At 37.7% G+C, this 19499-nt stretch overlaps 1 protein-coding gene across 3 annotated transcripts; it reads right to left on the bottom strand.

Moving 5' to 3' along the window:
* Nucleotides 1-4744: 4744 nt before the first annotated feature.
* On the bottom strand, nucleotides 4745-18496 carry LOC114475486 (amyloid-beta A4 precursor protein-binding family B member 3-like). 3 transcript variants are annotated; one of them, XM_028466332.1, is made up of 13 exons: nucleotides 18325-18496; nucleotides 13617-13780; nucleotides 12651-12703; nucleotides 12521-12569; nucleotides 11227-11370; nucleotides 10674-10801; nucleotides 10555-10560; nucleotides 10333-10441; nucleotides 8688-8760; nucleotides 8519-8602; nucleotides 8309-8421; nucleotides 8057-8236; nucleotides 4745-5415 (listed from the first exon to the last, which is right to left on the bottom strand). In XM_028466332.1, exons 1-13 carry the CDS (start codon nucleotides 18371-18373, stop codon nucleotides 5170-5172), a joined length of 1398 nt encoding a protein of 465 aa, XP_028322133.1. In that variant the 5' UTR covers nucleotides 18374-18496; the 3' UTR covers nucleotides 4745-5169. The 3 variants fall into 3 exon arrangements, with proteins under 3 accessions (XP_028322133.1, XP_028322134.1, XP_028322135.1); XM_028466333.1 differs by having other exon boundaries at nucleotides 12651-12700; XM_028466334.1 differs by lacking the exon at nucleotides 10555-10560.
* Nucleotides 18497-19499: the final 1003 nt, after the last annotated feature.

The raw sequence follows: 19499 nt of genomic DNA, 5'->3' as shown, positions 1-19499 counted from the left end.
GTCCGAATAGTCCTTCCTATCTCCTTTCCTATCCACTTTTCCTGAACCCCCGGACATATTTAAGTGTTGGCCATAATAAGGACTGTTCCATTTCTCTAAAAGCTAAGGAAAAGAGGCTCAATGCTTCCTTTATAACCTCCTTTAGCCTAGGAAACACTGACGCATCCTTTACCAAAGGAGACCACATAATGCTGACCCACAATTCCTTGCGGCGAGGACATTTAAAGGTTCACAGAAACACAAAGACTGAAAAGGGACACAGATCGTGTAAGTTACCAATGCAACAACTTTTAATAATCTAAAACCCATATTTTATGATATGTAAGACAAATTATCAGATTATAACTGACATAAAACACTCTGTCGATTAAGAAAAAGGGATCAGAGACATTTTTAGCCACATTTTGTTTTATTCAACATATTTCATTGACCTAGGACGCTATTACGTCACCTAGTGGAAGTGCGTCTGATTGCTAAAACAACGTGATGGCCTTTCCCTAACTCCTTTAGGAAGTCTCCTAACACCTGGATGAGGTCACAGGATTAAGGAAAAGTGGACAGGAAAGGAGATAGGAGGGAATATTCAAACGCAGGCAAAGACTATTGGATCCCAGGGAATCGGCTCCAACTGGCAAATACCAGCAAGGACCTGGAACTTTCTAAACAAACAAGATGGCATCCCTATTGATTCAAACAATAAGACTGCTGACACTTAGAAGAAACTTAGTGTGGTTTGCAAATAGAAAATGTCATTCAGATCAGATCAAATGTCATGTTTTTTACTTATACTATGGGCGACTGTGGCTCAGGAGGAAGATGCGTCACTTCTAATTGAGAGGTTGTGAGTTAGTTTCTAAGGCTATACATGTCAAAGTCTGCTTGAACAAGACCCTGAACTCTAAGTAGGTCCCAGTGGTCGACTAATGCCTCGTATTCTCAATCTGTCCCATCCCAAATACATCATTTTTATAATTAAAAACATGTTTCTACGTACGTTTAAAACATGCTGTATTTTTTTTTTTTTTTTTTTTTTTTGATGGGTATGTTTCTTATTTGCAAGATAAAATTAGTTTGTTGGGCAGGAGGACAACATTTTGGGTGTGTTTTTTGAATTTCTGGCATGATTTGAACTCCATCTCCACCTTCCATTTGTTCAAATCCTGTGTAGAAGGAATGAGACGCCCAGTATTCTTCAAATGAACCTCATTTTCTGAATGACTTCTTTATTAATTCATCTTCCTTCTAAACAATAATTCACTCAATACTCACCTTTACACTCATTTTACCTCAGGGGCCACATACCGTCCAATTTAATCCTTATTGGGCCAAACAAGTAAAATAATGATTGATAAATTAACAGTTCTCTAAATGTACAGTATGTCTTTGTTTTAGTGAATAGAAGTATTGATACATTATTAAGATGTTAACATTTACTGAAGTATTATTTTATAACACATATTATTAAAAACAACAACAATATTTTCATAAAATAACTACAATTTCATCAAACCACCATCAACCAACAAACCAGAGTATTTTTTTTTTAATTTTATTTAATTTGTTAACCAGGATTAACAACAGAATCATTGTGTTGAACCTCTACTTTCACTGTAGTAGTGGGGTTCCTGTGGTCAAATATGAAACATGTTGTAAAATAACATATTGTACATCTGTCTGCTATATTCTGCTCCCTGGTGGTCAAATAAACACATTGCAGTTAATTTTATTACTTTCTCATATTTGGTGAATTGTCCTGGTGTGCCAGTTTTGGCCCCCGATCCACATGTTTGACACCCCTGTATCAGATGCTCATGAGGCTAAAGTGTTTCTGACATACTACAGGTTTGGTCAGGTAGTGATAAACTAGTGATAAACTAAAGACTATGATTCAGACCAGGAACCTCCAGAATACAGATTCCAGAGATCAGGGACCCCCACTGTAGCTGAAGGTGGTTGAACACAGACATGAACATTGAACAACAGTCATGTGGAGACAGGACCATCTATAAGGAGGAATAAAGGGGAGAGATTTTTGGGGTCCATCCATAAAGTCAGTAAAATGATGGTCCATTGTTCTATGAATCTGTGATAACCACATTTATTTATTCATCTGAATAATATCCACTGTTAATGTGAACAAAAAATGTTGGAAAAGGTGGTGAAATGGGATTTTAACAGAGTCAAATATTGGCTTTAAAGTGGAAGAAATGGAATGCACCATATAAGCATGAAATATGGTAAAAAAAAAAAAAAAAAAAAAGGTTAAAAGTGACAATAATGATTAGGTGGAAAAGAGGTGGAAAGGGTTTAAAGTGTTGAAAATGTCTTGACAGTGGGAAAATGTGTATGAAAGGCATTGAAATGTAATGGAGAAGTGTCAGAAATGGGAGTAATGTAGCAAAAATGTATTAAAAGGAGCAAAATGTGGCAAGAAAAAGTGATGAAAATGGGTTAAAATATGAAAAGTTTGGTGTAGTTACAAAAAAAAATGGTAAAAGTAAGAAACAATGGGCTTAAATTGTTTTTTAAAAAAAGCATCTGATGACCCCCTCTCGCAACCCCAAATGTCATCCTGACCTGAAGGTTGAGAATCACTGATTCAGCCTATTCCTCCATTTTGTTTGGTCAGTTTTTGTTTCAATACCATGAATGATGAGTTTGGACATAAATGGCAGCATCCGTCTGTCGTGAACGAGCAGGTTTTATTCTATTCCTGTCTGCTCTACAAGGACTTTTATAGAAAATAATTTCAGTAAACCTCTCGTATTGTACGTAATCTTTAATATTTAAGTACCCTTTAACAATAAGCCTAAAATCTGTTAAAATGATAGATCTAGAGCAGTTCATTAAGTCTCCTCAGCCAATCATCTCCAACAACAGTTTCCAGTAGATCCATTAACCAGTGTAAGTGTGTGTGAACAGCGTAGTCAGCAAATGTCTAATGGTGGTGATGGTCCTCTGTGCATATTGACTCAGCATGAGGTGTGTGTGTGTGTGTGTGTGTGTGTGTGTGTGTGTGTGTGTGTGTGTGTGTGTGTGTGTGTGTGTGTGTGTGATGATAATCTGGTACTTTATTAAAGCCAGATTCCTCTCTCCTGCAGTCTGCTCCCATTGGTTGGATGTACAGTCGTCACTGTGTCTCACTCATGTACTTATTAATGTATTAATGTATCTTTAAATATACTTTCATTAAAGGGATCCTCCACTGTTTTTACAAATGTGGCATAAAAACTTTTTTATTGTGCTTATTAGAAGATCTAAGCCTAACAAAACATTATTATGCACCATATTCATTTTATTAGCTTTTAAAAATGAGACTAACAGTTTTAGAGCCTGTGTCTTGAAATCATGTGACTGATGATGTCACACGGCCCCACTGCCTGTAAACATCTCATGGTTTTTTATTAGAGTGAAGTATTCAGGCTGATTTTTACATCATTTAGCAGCTTTTTCAGTCAAAATGACAACTTGTGCGACTTTCCCACCCAGAAAATGTGGTTAAAAGGACATTTTGCCACAAAGTCAATATTTAATCGAAAAGTGAAAGGTGAAAAGCTGTCTTTTTCTGGGCAAAGTACTATTCACTCAATATGAATTTAGTTAGTTGATTATTTATTTAAAAGTGTTATATCTTACCTTCCCAAAATGTAATAGTTTATTGTGGGAATCTTTGAAGTAAACTTGTACATGAATCAGATTTGTATTTTTTGGTTTATGTTTGTGGGCTGTTTTGTTTAAAGTTGTTCCCATACCTTTTCTTATTTTATTTTATTTATTTTTGGCTAATTTGGTCCAAATTACAATTACAAAATAACTGAAAAAATGTGGACCTAGTTGGACAATTTCTATAAGTTGGACAATCCAATGCGGAATTTCAACGACAATAATGGGGCTAAATTTGGACTAATTTTGACCGACCAAAAAACACCTTAATTTCAACAACTATATTTGGGCTGAATCGAGGCTAAGACGAACCGACCAGATTTAGCCCAAAAACAGAACATCTAAATGATGTTGGGTGTTTGGTGGGTTGGGTTGCTCTAAATAACCAGGAAAAGTTAAAGATGTTGATGTAAACCTCTTTTGTTTACCGAAAGAGGATAAAAACAGTTGTGTGAAAATCTGTGACTGCAGGGGGCGACAGTAGACAATGAAGCAGAGAAGAAGAGCTCCATGATTACGCTCTATTGTCAGCCATCATTCGTGCGCTGTTTAAGGGAAAAGAAAGGTGAAAAGATTTTGAAAATAATGTAATTTTAGTTAGTGTCACAGAAAAACGGTTCCACTCCGTTACCCTAATGCACATGTGTCAAACTCAAGGCCTGGGGGCCAAATCTGGCCCTTTGGAGCATTCAATTCGGCCTGCAGGAGAAAGTAAAAATGAATCATTGTGTAAATGAACAACATCTGCAGGTGCTCACAGTTTTCCCGGTGCTTGTATCACACGATTGCAGTCATTTTTAAAGGTAAACTGTTGAAAAAACTCAATATTCCTACAAAATTCCTAAATCTTCGTCAAATTATTACATCATATTTCCCTCAATTAAATGTAATAGGAAATGAAAAGTGAAACTCTATGACCCACGTGGAATTAAACTCCTCCGTATTTGACCCCTGAACTAAAAAGATTTTGAAGCCCCTGAGAAAAATGAGTCTGCACCCATTGGTTGGATGTCAATCATCATTTTAAACATACGTTGTTTAATGATGAGTCTTTTGCAGTAAAACAAAACAAATCGAGGAGTTTGGACTCATTCAAGTTGTTTATTCCTGACATCATTGCTGGTTTTTGTGCCAAAGTTTTCAATAAAACAATCAACTTGTTTTGGCTTAAACACAGCGCAACGTAAGCCAATCAGAAGGCCGCAGGAGGGTTGCGTTCAGGGCTCGTTGTTTACAATACATTCAGGGGTTTCTTCAACATGCTAACTAATATAACTACCTAGCATCAGTCTGCACTGGTCACCGTGGCAACAGTCGCTACAACTGAACCTAAACAGGAAGCTTTTTACCGTTCTATTCTACCTCAGATGATCAACTGGTTTCATCGGTTGCTGTTACGTATCTTTACTGGTGGAGGTCAGAGTTCATTCGGCCCTTTGGTTTTGTGTTGCTGGTGACGTCTGATTGGACGACCAGGAGCTGGGCTCTGCTGGCCCCGCCCCCTCACTACGAGCCGGTGCCTTGTTTGTTTCGAAAGGTTTCGAAGAAAGCCAGCATGCCTTTCCTCACGCCACCGCCCGCCTTCGTGGCTCGGCCAATCGTGGAGCTTCTGTCGTGGTGGTAAAGAGACATCAGCGGAGCGAAGGCCGCGCCGTCCATGGAGTTTGACCTTTTCACATTCAATGGCGTCTCGTGGAGCGATTTGGATCTCGGAGGTGGCGTTTGAGCCACCAGACACTTCTGGTATTGCACCTGAGAGTCGAACAACAGGAAGTGACGGGACAACAAAATCATATTAGATCACATGAAAAAAATAATAACATGAAATAATGTGACAAGACAAAAACAAAAAACTGTTTATAGGCAAAATTTTCATTAGGGACAAATGCAGAAATCATTTTCCTGGCCCGATACTTTTTAACTATAAGGATCTGACTTTAATGCGTTAATTGTGATTAATAAATTACAGAAAAATAACTCACTAAAAGAAAATAACGCAGTTTTTTCATTCATCAGCTTCATCAGTTGCTCTGTTTATTTCATGCCACAGATATTCTAACTATTTTACACTGTTCAGTTTACACTTCTCTAGAATGTTCTGAACTAAGTTCTGTTTTTTTTTTTTTTTTTTTTTAATTTTAATACAAAAACACATTTGTTTTAGAAAAGCGTGAATATAGGTTACTTACATTTAAGTTTGTGCTTTGAGAACAATGCAATCACAATATTCTTTATTCATATTACACATTATGTTAGCACTCAGTGATGGAAATAATAAACACTATATTTTGTTGTTTAAGCTCATTTATTGTTTTCATTGATTCAGTCAGACACTAAAATACATTTAAATTAAAAAATGTTGCTTCGTGTGTCAAATATTGTTACATGAGATCATTTATTTAATCAAGTCCCAACACTATTTTTAACAAATCATTTTGAGGATTTTTTTTTTTTTTGCTTTAATAAAGCAGAAAAATCCTAGCTTTCTATTTCTGCTAGTTTTTTTATATGTCACAACTTTGGGTCCGACCATTGCAAGAGGAATTTTGCAAATGTATTTTCATGCTACCAAAGCATACATGCCTTTTTATTGTCCAGTATCACCATAAGTTGGATGCACCAAAACTTTAAAGTTATTCCACAATAAAGATTTTTGAAAAAAAAAGTCATTTTATTTAGTTTCACAGAAAACCGGTTCCACTCCGTTACCCTAATGAGTCAGTGTCTCCCTCTTTGAAATAAAAGATAAACTGAGAATTTGGGCTCTGGTAAAAAAACTCTGTTATCATCAACCGTATCCGTGGAAACCTGAGAACAACTTTTTGGCAATGAAGGACATACTGTAGGTATCAGAACAGGAACCACTGAGTTTTACCAGTGTGTGATGGCTGTGACCAGCTTTCATGTTGTCCACTCCACTGCATTACCTTTTTCATCATGTTAAACAAACATTAGGAAGACTTCAGCACTGCTGCTATGCTATGCTAACATGTCATTGCACAAATGGCCCACACAGTTCGCTATCAGAAAATTCTGAAATTTTTACCATGTGTTAACGTGATTATTCAATAGACACACTGTCAATTTTTAGTTTTATCTGATAAATACTTTTTGAGATATGGATAATTTAGTGAGGGGGGGGGTATGTGTCGATTTTCGTGCGTCCTTATTTTTGTTCCATTTTCAGCTTCTAATATCTCAGGAACTACATCACATATTAAACTGAAATGTGATATAATAATACAGCTACACCTACTCTCTTGGAATATATAAAATGTTTTGCTATACATCCAATCTGGTGGACATGCCAGCTCCTCAAAATTGGAAAAAAGTGATTGTGTTTGGGTCTGGAACATGTTTGGTTCTTCAGTAAACAACTTAGCATATGTCTCAGCTCCCTGTAATGTGATCAGCTTAGAGCTATAAACATAGACTGTTCACATCACTAATGATTAGTCACATTTATACATTGGTTCTTTGGTGACAATCTGCTAAAATGTCAGGTTTGGTTTTGTTGTGTAGACCTTGGGGTCCTCTTTAAGTTATTCTGTGTCTTTGTTTATTCTGTTTGAGTCTGGCCTCCTGTGTTTGTCTCTTGTCTGTGTTTCAGGTGTTCCTGCTTGTGGCTCCACCCCCCAGTGATGTCTGTGTGCTTGGTTGGTGACTGATGAGCTCCCTCATGTTTCCACCCAGGTGTGGCCCATTCCCAATCAGGCCTCCTCCACTATTTAGCTGAGTGCTTGGACACAGTGTGTTTGCTGGATCATTGGTAATGTCTTGCGTCATTGTCGACCCTCTTCATGCCCTGCTGTGTTTTGTTCCCTGGTTTCTTCGTGCTGTTTTTTTGGATTTTAGTTTTGTTGGAATAAACATGATTGGTTCTGGGAACGCTATGCCTGCATTCTGCCTCCATCTCTTGAGGCATTTGGGCCCACACCACACTGTGACATAAAATCAATTTTTACTATTTTCATTGACCCATAACTGCATGTGGGAATGTAAGAAAAAATCTGATCTGTTTTAATTTATAATATAAAGGCTACAGTTTCTTGGGATATAAAACAAATTTTTTAAAGCAATTTTTTCATTTTTATTGGGTTATTTCATCACTCACAAATATTGAAAATCCTTTACATGAGGTCAAACCCCAAGAAACCTTTTTCTAATTTTGAGGGGCTGGCATGTCTACCAGATAGGATATATATATATATATATATATTGAGAGAGTAGGTGGAGCTGTATTACTCAGAATTCTTTAAGACCAAAATGACATGGAATGATCCATGATCTACTGCAACCTTTCATTTCCATGATTTTCAACGTCCCAAATGTAGTTTTAATGAAAATGTTGCCCTGATGCAGAAAATAAATATGTTGATTGGTGGCCCCTCACCATGCACGCCGCCTGCACAGCCTCAGACACAACCCCGGCGTCCGGCTCACACCAGAACACGTGACACTCGAAACGCTGCGAGCTGCCGTCAGCAATCACAGCGAAGGTGTGGCTGTCCTGGCCGACGCCCAGGAAGGTGAGGAATCGAACCTGACACTCCCACATAGGTTCATCGGCGTCCTACGGAGACGTAGCAGGAAGATGAAACTCTCACACTCAGCTCCAGGCCACGCCCCCTCACGGGTCACCCACCTCCCTCCACAGCGACAGCGTGCTGTCACTGATGTGCATGAAGGCCGGGTCCCAGTCCTCGGTGTCTGTGGCGGTCATGATGCTCTCAATGGCTCGGTTCAGGACCTCCATACCTGCAGAGAGCCAATCAGAGCGCAGACACTCACACAGGGGGAGGGGCTAAGCTCAGCTCATTGGCTGAACAGAACAATGTGTTGAGGTGTTTCTCACCCATGGCTCTGGACACCGGCAAGTTCCCAACATACCGAACTACAAACTTCTGAACCTTTTGCTGCACCGCCTCCAGAAAGAGCACTGAGCCAATCAGAGAGGAGCAAGAGTTCAGTCAGGAAACAGTGAGAGCCAATCAGAGAGCACGGAGTAGCCAGTGAAGTCTGACCTTGTCTGGGTAGATGTTCAGGTGAAAAGTTCTCCATGGTTATTGAACGGGACAGTTTCTTCTCTGACATCATCTGGAAATAAACAACTTCCTGATTAACACACACACACACACACACACACACACACACACACACTACTGATCACATGCTGACTTTAAACACATCAGGGGGTATTTCAGAAAGCGGGTTATGTCTCCGGTTGTATAAAGCGAGGTAAGTATTTGTGTATGTCACCATGGTAACATTTGTGAACCCTAACCCTGGGTTTTTACCTGGCTCCGCCCACCTGAACACCAGTCATTTCATTCCAAATACGATCGATGTTGAGGTTAGAGAGATGCTAGAGATGCTCTACGCCACGAGACATGTTTCCATCCAAGACTGGATATTCTTTCTTTTCCTGAGGAATACTCTACCGCTTCTTAAGGAACACTTTAATTTACCTTAACACTTTTCTCTGACCTCACCTTAGTAACATCACACACCACAGACGTGTGCTCACATTGTTACAAATGTTGGGTGCAGTTCTACATTTCTTTGCAAACGGTGTTTTTTCTTTTCAACATTATGGATGCAGAGCATTTAGGGAATAGTCCCTCCTACCTCCTACCTCCTTTCCTATCCACTTTTCCTTAACCCAGTGAATGACATCACAGGTTAAGGAAAGGTGTTAGGAGACTCCATAAAGGAGTTAGGGAAACGCTTTGTTTTGACAATCAGAGGCACTTTCACTAGGTGACGTAATATGTGACTTAGTTAGTGACGTCTGCTGTGGTGAAAAAAACTACTAATTTCCAAAAATGGACTAAAATCACATTTCTAACACTTTCCCCTGTGCCCATAACAACTGATATAATCTCAAATATCACAAGGTTTGAATGTATATCAAAGGAAAAGAGGTTACCAGGCTACGAGGAAGAAAAGTGAACCTAAAAAAACGTCACATTGAGAATGGTTGTTCACACTTACCTTCCACTCACTAATCAACATTAATCCAAAATAAGTAAGATTTTATGAAATTGTTACATTTATGCAAGATATAGGCCTACATAAAGTTGTAGACATACGCATGTACAACCGCTCAAAGCATTCCTAGGTGAATGAAATATGGTAAATAAAACATAATGTGGCTAAAAATGTCTCTGATCCCTTTTTCTTTAACTACAGTGTCTGTTTTATGTCAGTTATAATCTGATAATATGACTTACATATCATAAGATATGGATTTTAGGTTATTTAAAGTTGTTCATATTATTGCATTGGTAACTTACATGATCTGCGTCCTTTTTCAGTCTTTGTGAGTTTCCGTGAACACTCTACTGAGCGGGTCCCTTTAAATGTCCCCGCAATGAATTGTGGGTCAGTATTATGTGGTCTCCTTTGGTAAAGGATGCATCAGTGTTTCCTAGGTTAAAGGAGGTAAAAAAGGAAGCTTTGAGCCTCCTTTCCTTAGCTTTTAGAGAATTAGAACACTCTTCATCATGGCCAACACTTAAATACTTCTGGGGGTTTAGGAAAAGTGGATAGGAAAGAAGATAGGAAGGACTATTCAGAAGCATGGGTTTGTTAACTCAGAGTTCATTGATAAACTCAGAGTTTGTTGAACCTCCTTTCTGAAACACCCTCCAGGACTCAAGGTCTCACCTTGGCACAGGTGTCGTGCAGAGCCGCAGCAATGGTTTTAGCAGGAGCGTCACAACCAAACACGTGACACTTAAAAACGGAGGCGTCAGCGGCGATAAACGCAAAGAACCTGAAACACACAAACACACACATAGATACACAACAAAAAATACACACACAGACAAGCAGAGGTTAGCAGGGGGTCCAGGTGAGAGCATATGAAAGTGGGAGTGGTTTGTTTACCTGTCTCTAAGCATGCAAAGCATAGGGGGAGGCGGAGCACAGAAATAGTGACATCGTCAGTGGGAGGAGCACAGACACAGTGACATCATCGCTCATCGTCTGAATGCTGATTGGCTCACCTGCCATTGTTACAGCCCACGCCCCACACACGGATGTTGATGATTGGCTGACGGTAAAGGAGGGTGTGGTCTAAAGGGTCCAATAGGGACAGAGTGTCTTTCTTTAACATCAGCATCATCTCCTGACCCTGAAGAAAGGAATATAGAAACCAGTTTAAACCTGGTTTAGATGATCCTGATTTATTTTAACCTGGTTTAGATGATCCTGATTTATTTGAGCTTAGTTTATATTAATGTAATTCATTTGAAACTGGTTTATATGAACCTGATTTATTTAAACCCGGTTTACATGAACCTGATTTATTTGAACCTGGTTTGTATGAAACTGATTGAACTTAGTTTAAATGAACCCGATTAATTTGAACTTGGTTTATTTAAATATGGTTTATCTGAAACTGGTTTACATGAAACTGATTTATTTGAACTTGATTTATTTGAAACTGGTTTACATGAACCTGATGTCAACTTGATTTTAAAGCACCTCTGTGGAAGAGAAGAAGGGCTTCTTTGAAGCCAGAGTTGTGGTTTCTTTGAACCCAGACATGTGTCTCACCTGAGCCCAGGTTCTGTCTGTCTGCTCAGGGCTTTTGCAGTGAGATAACTGCTGAATGACTTGGTTGACAGCGAGACTGCTGCGACCAGGAGAAAGATCCTCCTCATCCACCTGCAGCCAGCCCAGAGAGTGCACGGTGAACATCTGTGAAAAAGAACATCAAACAAGGTTACAGACACTTTTCTATTATTGCTCTGTGTGTATTTGTGTGTGTGTCACTAAACCCTTCTCCATTTTTCAGAAGTCGTGTTATGTTTTTTTTGTGATGATGAGCTCAGATTTTGTTGTCTTGTTTTTGAATGAGCAGAAATTTTCTCTGCTTTTCTCATAAATCACTGTGTGTCGATAGATGTGTGTTGAATAGATAGATAACTGCTGACCATCACACGCTGAAATGAAATATTGCAGAAATAAATGCAAAATTATTTAAAGTTCCTTAGACTACAATTTCACTCAGTAAATGTCTAAGAACTTAGATTAGACAAAATTACTAACTTTCTTAAAGTATATTGATCTGGATCCCCTCCAAACATAATGGAATCTTCCATGGTGTAAGGACTATCTTAGGTTAAAATTTTAGCAAAACCTCATCAATCCTTAAGGTCAAACGAATAAACAGATAAATAAATAAACGCTGGTGAAATTATTACCTCTTTGGCAGAGGTAATAACGCTGTAACACACATACAGTAACTGTTACCCTTTAGTTCACAGAGTAATGCATTTAGAGCACATGTGTCAAACTCAAGGCCCGGGTGCCAAATCAGGCCGTTTAGAGCATCCAATTTGTCCCACAGGAGAAAGTAAAAATAACAGAGAAAACATTAATTATTGTGTAAATTACCAAATAATTCAGTTGTAGATATCTCAAATTCACCAGCTCCACAATACTCTTAATACTCTTTGTTTATATCACATGAATACATTTTTAATTGCAAATTGAAGAAATAACTCGAAATTTTTCCACAAATCTTGCAATTTCTCACAAAGGTTTCTCACACAAAATGTGAGTGAATTAAACTGATGTTGAAAATTAGGGTAAAATAATGTTAAAGTTGTTCTTTTTTCCCTACTTGAGATCAAACTGGTCTGTATTTGGCCCCTGAACTAAAATGAGTTTGACACCCCTGCATTACAGCATTAATTACCAACCACAGTCTAAACACTGCTGGTATCCAGTGATGTGGTGGGAGTCAGAGGAAAGCTCATTGTAACTTATTTAGTAAATAATTTATTTTAATTTAGTGTTGTCATTTCTTCCGTTGTGTTTTATGTTGTTTGTATTGTGAGTGTACCTTGGTGTCCGGCTCGTGCGTGTTCACTTCCTCATGGGTCCAGTGTGATCTGATGAAACAGGATGCTGATCAGATCAGAACGTGTGTGTGCGTGTGTGTGTGTGTGTGTGTGTGTGTGTGTGTGTGTGACCTGTTCTCAGGTGACGCCTGTGCTGGACCGCTCGCTGAACTGGACTCGTTCTGCTGACACACATAGAGGAGGACCTGGATAAACGTGGACTCACAGGACAAGTAGACCAGTAGTCCAGGGGACCAGTGGACTAGTAGACCAGTAGACCAGTAGACCAGTAGACCAGTGGACTAGTAGACCAGTAGACCAGTAGACCAGTAGACCAGTAGACCAGTAGACCAGTGGACTAGTAGACCAGTAGACCAGTAGACCAGTGGACTAGTAGACTAGTAGACTAGTAGACCAGTGGACTAGTAGACTAGTAGACCAGTGGACTAGTAGACCAGTAGACCAGTGGACTAGTAGACCAGTAGACCAGTAGACCAGTGGACCAGTGGACTAGTAGACTAGTAGACTAGTAGACCAGTGGACTAGTAGACCAGTAGACCAGTGGACTAGTAGACCAGTGGACTAGTGGACCAGTAGACCAGTAGACCAGTGGACCAGTAGACCAGTGGACTAGTAGACTAGTAGACCAGTGGACTAGTAGACTAGTAGACCAGTAGACCAGTAGACCAGTAGACTAGTAGACCAGTAGACCAGTGGACCAGTAGACCAGTGGACTAGTAGACCAGTAGACCAGTAGACCAGTGGACTAGTAGACCAGTGGACTAGTAGACCAGTAGACCAGTGGACCAGTAGACCAGTGGACTAGTAGACCAGTAGACCAGTAGACCAGTGGACTAGTAGACCAGTAGACCAGTAGACCAGTAGACCAGTAGACTAGTAGACCAGTAGACCAGTGGACTAGTGGACCAGTAGACCAGAGGACCAATGGACCAGTAGACCAGTAGACTAGTGGACCAGTAGACCAGTGGACCAGAGGACCAGTAGACCGGTGGACCAGTGGATCAGTAGACCGGTGGACTAGTGGACCAGTAGACTAATGGACCAGTGGACCAGTAGACCAGTGGACGTGTCTCCTACCTGGCTGTGCTGAGGCTGTATGCTCCGTGAGAGGCGTGGGTGGTGCCACTGGGTGGAGCCACTGGGAACGTGCCAATAATAAGTCCCTGAGGAGTCCTGGATGATTCTCCAGCCCGAGGGCAGGTCTGGGTCCAGCTGCAGGTTCTGGTCGGTCCAGATGTTGTCTGACACACAGAAACAGTGGAAGCACAATGTCATCATGTGGGACTTCAGCTGTCCAATCAGCTGCCAGGGATCTTTTTAATGGTTAGGGTTACTTTCACATGGGGAGCAGTTAGGGGTTTTATTTATTTATCTGAATAATATTCACTGTTATCCAGGAACGTTTAGTATTATTTATGCCAGTGTTTCACAAATGGGGGTACGTGTAACGGAAAATTAAGAAACAAAAACATTAAAAATATGAGGTTTTGAGGAGTGTATTTTTAGTTTAAAATGTTAATTTCAAGAGATTCAAACAATAATTGCAGATTTTATACAGATGAACGGTTTAACTCTAAATTTGCTACAAGTGGGTGTTTATCAATTATACACATAAATAGTAGTTTATACACAAACCACCAAAATATCAAAGAATATAATACTCAGTTTTAATAATCCATTTAATGTGATTGCCATGTCAGAAACTTGGCTAGACTCTGAGAAAGGAATGAATTTTGAGTTAAAAAGGTATGAAATGAACCAAAACAACAGGAGGAATAAACAAGTAACACATTAATAAACAGTAAAACATTAATAGATCATATATTTACCAACAATATTAAAAACAACTTAGTGAGTGGACTGTTATTGAGTGATATAAGTGATCACAATGTACAGTATGACCCAGACTGTAGACAGAAAAATAAAGAAAAGATAACTAGATTCAAGAGGGTGAGAACCAAACGCACCATAAATGCGTTCAGAGAATAACTTTTATCAAAAGATTGGAAGGAAGTGTATGAATATGATAACATCGACCAAGTGTATGAGACATTGATAAATATATTTACAGCTCTTTATGACAAACACTGTCCCATGCAACAATACAAAACTAAAGCAGTATATAATGAAAGGCCTTGGATCACAAAAGGATTATTAAATGCATGCAGGAAAAACAACAACTGATATAGAAATTTTATAAAAATGAAAACAACAGAATCAGAAAGAAAAAAAAAATAAAATATATATATATATATATATACTGTATATATATATATATATATATATAGCTCCCAGGCCTCTGGTAGAGGAGAAGGAAGAAGGTGGAGGAAAAACAAAAGGCGACCGCCCGCGGAGGGTGAGGAAGAGTTTTATATATATATATATAAATCATTAAGAACAAATTAACTAATATTATGAGAAAATGTAAAAAGGATTATTATGATAAACTAGAATCTAGAAAACAACACAAATAATATGAGGGAAACATGGAGAATATTATCTAGTATAACAAGAAATAAATCAGAAAAAACTCATTATCCAGATGTTTTTCATGATGCTAACAAAAAAATTGAGGATATACAACTGGTGCAGATGATATCAATGATTTCTTCATAAATACTGAGCCTAAATTAGCAGAACAAATAAAAACTCCTCAGTCAAGAGGAAGGAAGACAACACAGGAAACGCAATGTTCTTAAAACAAGTAGACAAAAAAGAAATAATAGATATTGTTACAAATTGTAAGAATAAGACATCAAAGGACTGGAACAATCTTGATATGACCCTGGTAAAAAAAACATTGAGGATGGCATCATTGATCCGCTCACGTATGTTCTTAATTCGTCTTTTAAAACTGGTACATTTCCAAATAAAATGAATGTTACAAAAGTTCTTCCTCTGTACAAGGCTGGAGACAAGCACCAGTTTACCAGTTACAGGCCAGTTTCATTACTTTGTCAATTTACAATTTTTTAGAAAAGCTCTTTGTTTCAAGGCTGGACAGTTTTCAAGAGAAACAGAAATTACTTATGGATGGTCAGTATTAGGGGTGTGTATTGTTTGGCATCTGGCGATACGATTCATATCCCGATACATAGTGTAGGTCACGATACAATATATCCCAATATTAAAGTATAAAGAGAATATTGTGAATTTTTATATATATATATATATATATATATATATATATATATATATATATATATATATATGACTTACGAAACAACTGATCTGTAAATTTGTACACCTTCATGAGAACATTATGTATAAAATATATTTTATTGGCATATTTTACACTCAAAATATTGGCTTCAAATGTCATGTGCCAAAAACTTAAAATAAAAAAATAACTTACAATCTGCCTGTGGCTTTTAAAGCAACTTAGACTTTAGTGCAACATAACTCAGGTATATGTCTAGAACAAGAAATAAATGCAGAAAGTGAGTACTTTCTTTTTAGATTTGATTGATAAAACACAAGCTGGTCAACATGCCCATGTTTCAGCACTTCTTTGTGTAGTTACAATGTCTCCTGCAGTGGAAAAGACTTTCCTGGTTAAATAAAGGTGAAAAAAAGGATATGGATGCATTTAGAATCGATCCGAGAATTGCGCAACGTAATATCGCGATATATCGGCGAATCAATTTTTTTTTTCAACACCCCTCGTCAGTATGGTTTTAGGGGAGGTAGATCAACAGCACAAGCTTTAATGGATTTAACAGAAGAGATCATAAGCACTATTGATAATAAGAAGTATGCAATCTGTGTATTCATTGACTTAAAAAAAGCATTGTATACAATAGATCATAAAAAAATGGAACAGTATGTGGTGAGAGGGGTTGTTTTAAAATAGATAAAAAGCAACAGTTTGTACAGTTGGGTGACATCAAATCAACTCTACTCTACTCTAACATTACCTATGGAGTCCCACAGGGTTCAGTGTTGGGTCCAAAACTATTTATCCTATATGTAAATGACATGCAGAGTATCGGAGAAATTAAAACTTGTGGTTTTGCAGATGACACAAATATTTAATCTACCGGTGAAGATTTGCAGCAACTGTTGGATGTGGTCATGGAAGAAGTGAGTAAATTAAAATCATGGTTTGACGAAAACAAACTCTTTCTGAATTTTGACAAAACAAAATTAATGTTATTTGGTAACCGTAATACAAACATAGATGTGAAAATGATAATTAATAATGTAGCTATTGAGAGGGTACATGAATACAAATGTCTTGGAGGTATATTGGACCACAAACTTTGCTGGAACGCCCACGTAGGACACATTGGCTCTAAATTAGTAAGAACTGTTGGAGTGTTGGGTCGAGCCAAATGCTTCCTGAATGAAAAAGCATTCATTGTTTTTATATTGCTCACTTGTTCTGCCATACCTGCTATTGTGTGGAGGTGTGAGGGAACACCTACAAAACTACCATACAGACATTATATGTGAATTACAAAAAAAAGCAAAAAGGATTGTACATAAAGTGGGTCACAGAGACCACAAAGCCAGAAATAAATGATTACCTGATAACTTAAATAAATTGTTCATGGTCAGAGAAGGAGGGTATAAACAGAGGATGATAAAAGCACAATGTGGTAATTATTAAAAATCAGTACTAAGAGTAGAACATGAAAAGCCTTTGCTTCTTCCTACTCCTTTTTAGACAAAATATATTGTATGGGGTGTATGGGAGTTTAGGGATTATTTTTGCATAATTATATATTTTAGTTATGATGGTATTAAATTGTTGTTTGTCCGAAATAAATAAATAAAATAATCATAATAATGACGATGAAAATGTAAATGATCTTGATTAGAAACTGAAAATTGAAGGGTCAGTCTTGGTCCCACACCAGGCGGGCGATGACTAGAAATGATAAAAACTATAGAAATATATTCCATCAGGAGGCACTAAATACTGTTTCATTTAACTTTCAAATCTGTCATTATGCTCTACAGTTGCTTTTTTCATAGAATTCTGAACAAAATGTTTAAATTGGACAAAGGAGGTACCTGGACCAAAAAAGTTTAAGAACCACTGATTTAAGCCATACTGTACAGTCATCTTAAAGATGTAAATCCTTGTTTTAACCTGAAATAAAATGGGGTGCGAGGGGTTTGGGTAATGTCATTTTAAAAGTAGGAACAATTAGTTTAAACTAGCAAATAATGGGCATGACAAATTGTGAATGTGGAAAAAAAAAAAAAAAAAAAAAGCTTGAAATATGGTGAAAAGAGGTTAAAAGTGACAATGATGGGTTAACATGTGTACCATTAGGTGGAAAAGTGGTGGAAAGGATTTATAAGTGCCAAAGATGTCTTGAAAGTGGCAGAAATGTAGCAAAAATGGGCTCAAATTGTTAAAATAAATAAATAAAAATGGTTTCTTGAAGACATATGGTGACCCACTCCCAGTGTCTCACGGCCCCAAATGGGGTCCTGACCCCAAGGTTGAGAACCCGTCATAGAGGACATTTCCTTTAGTCCTGTTGATGGACTGCACTGCAGACCTAAACCACTGCAGAGGTCATCGGTTTAAATCCTGATCCACTCTGAGGAACATGATGTCCACCCTATGACGTCACCAGTGGACATCATGTGATGCCTGATCAGTGAAATTTTACACCCTCTGAATAATTGATCAATCATTGATTATTATGTAAAGTGACCGGAAGCTGCATGCATCGATATGACCCTGTGAGCAAGTGGGCGGGGCTAATGTTAGCCAATGTAAACAGCATGAAAATATAAACAGCCTTTTTCACAGCGCGTGTCTGACCGTCATAGTTAACGATGATGATAGCCAACATGTAGTCCTTTCCCATCATGGCTCCGCCCTCTCACGGACGATGACGTCACAGCCTGTGGGTCCCTCAGTGTGCGGTTAAAGACGTTACAGCGTGTGACACCATCGGGATGATGCTGCTCTCTCCTCTTCTTCACTGTCTGACGGAGGATGCTCTGTGGCTCCACCCCCCCGGATGATGTCATCACCGGCTTCCGTCACACTGTCCAATCACGAAGCTGGAGGAGGTCACATTTTCCTGGGTTTTGATTATAATTTTATTAAATTGGTGTCATTTTGAAGGATATTAAACATTCTATACATAAATGTAGATTTTTGAAAATATCCCCACATTTTAAAGCTATTAAAATGGATCTTAAAAATGTATTAAAGTCATTGAAAATATTACAAAAGCACTATAAGACTGTCTAAAGTTCTAATAAATAACCCCTGCAATTTAATTAATTTATTATTTTATTTGCTGCTTGGATATGTGGATTGGATTTTCATCATTAATGCATGATTGTTTTTCTTTCTTTCTTTCTTTCTTTCTTTCTTTCTTTCTTTCTTTCTTTCTTTCTTTCTTTCTTTCTTTCTTCTTTTATTTATTTCTTTATTTATTTATTTTTTGAAAGATTTACACTTTGCGGTGTTATATGAATGATAAAATACTTGTTTCTCAATAAAGCATTAAAAAAATACAAATTAACAATTATATTAACTTTAAAAAAAAAATAGAAATACTGATGAATACCAATACATAACAATCAAGAACAGAACAGAAAACACAGCAAATCATAAGTCACTCAAACGACAAATATCCAATAATTTTGGAAATCTTAACTGCAGGTTTTGATTGCACAAACTATACAGTTATGAATTAACTATTTGCCAAAGATAATAACTGAGTTGTACAAAAAAGAAGAGAAAATATAATATTTGCAGCTGACACTTTATTTTTTGTCAGTAGCTTCTGTTAAGATTTCATCATCACAAACCAACTTTTTCCATTTTATTTTTTATTTTTTAGAAACCAAAACAGAAACAGAAGACATTCATGACACAAATACAAAACATGACACATATAGAAACTGACAATTACTAAGCATAACAAGACAGCACCAAAACGAAGAATCAGCTATAAAACATCACAAAATGTATTGTTATCA

This window comes from Gouania willdenowi, chromosome 14, assembly GCF_900634775.1.
Source record: "Gouania willdenowi chromosome 14, fGouWil2.1, whole genome shotgun sequence".
Classification (NCBI taxonomy): Eukaryota; Metazoa; Chordata; class Actinopteri; order Blenniiformes; family Gobiesocidae; genus Gouania; species Gouania willdenowi.
Note: the sequence above shows the minus strand (reverse complement) of the source record. Positions and strands in the feature narration are given on the sequence as shown.

Excerpts from the sequence above, each read along its gene's own strand:
- LOC114475486 (XM_028466332.1), bottom strand. The coding sequence starts at position 18,373 with ATGATGGGAAAGGACTACATGTTGGCTATCATCATCGTTAACTATGAC. Across the intron at positions 11,371-12,520 it reads CGCACGAGCCGGACACCAAG|ATGTTCACCGTGCACTCTCT; the intron begins GTACACTCACAA and ends TCTTTTTCACAG. Across the intron at positions 8,237-8,308 it reads CGCTGTCGCTGTGGAGGGAG|GACGCCGATGAACCTATGTG; the intron begins GTGGGTGACCCG and ends ACGTCTCCGTAG.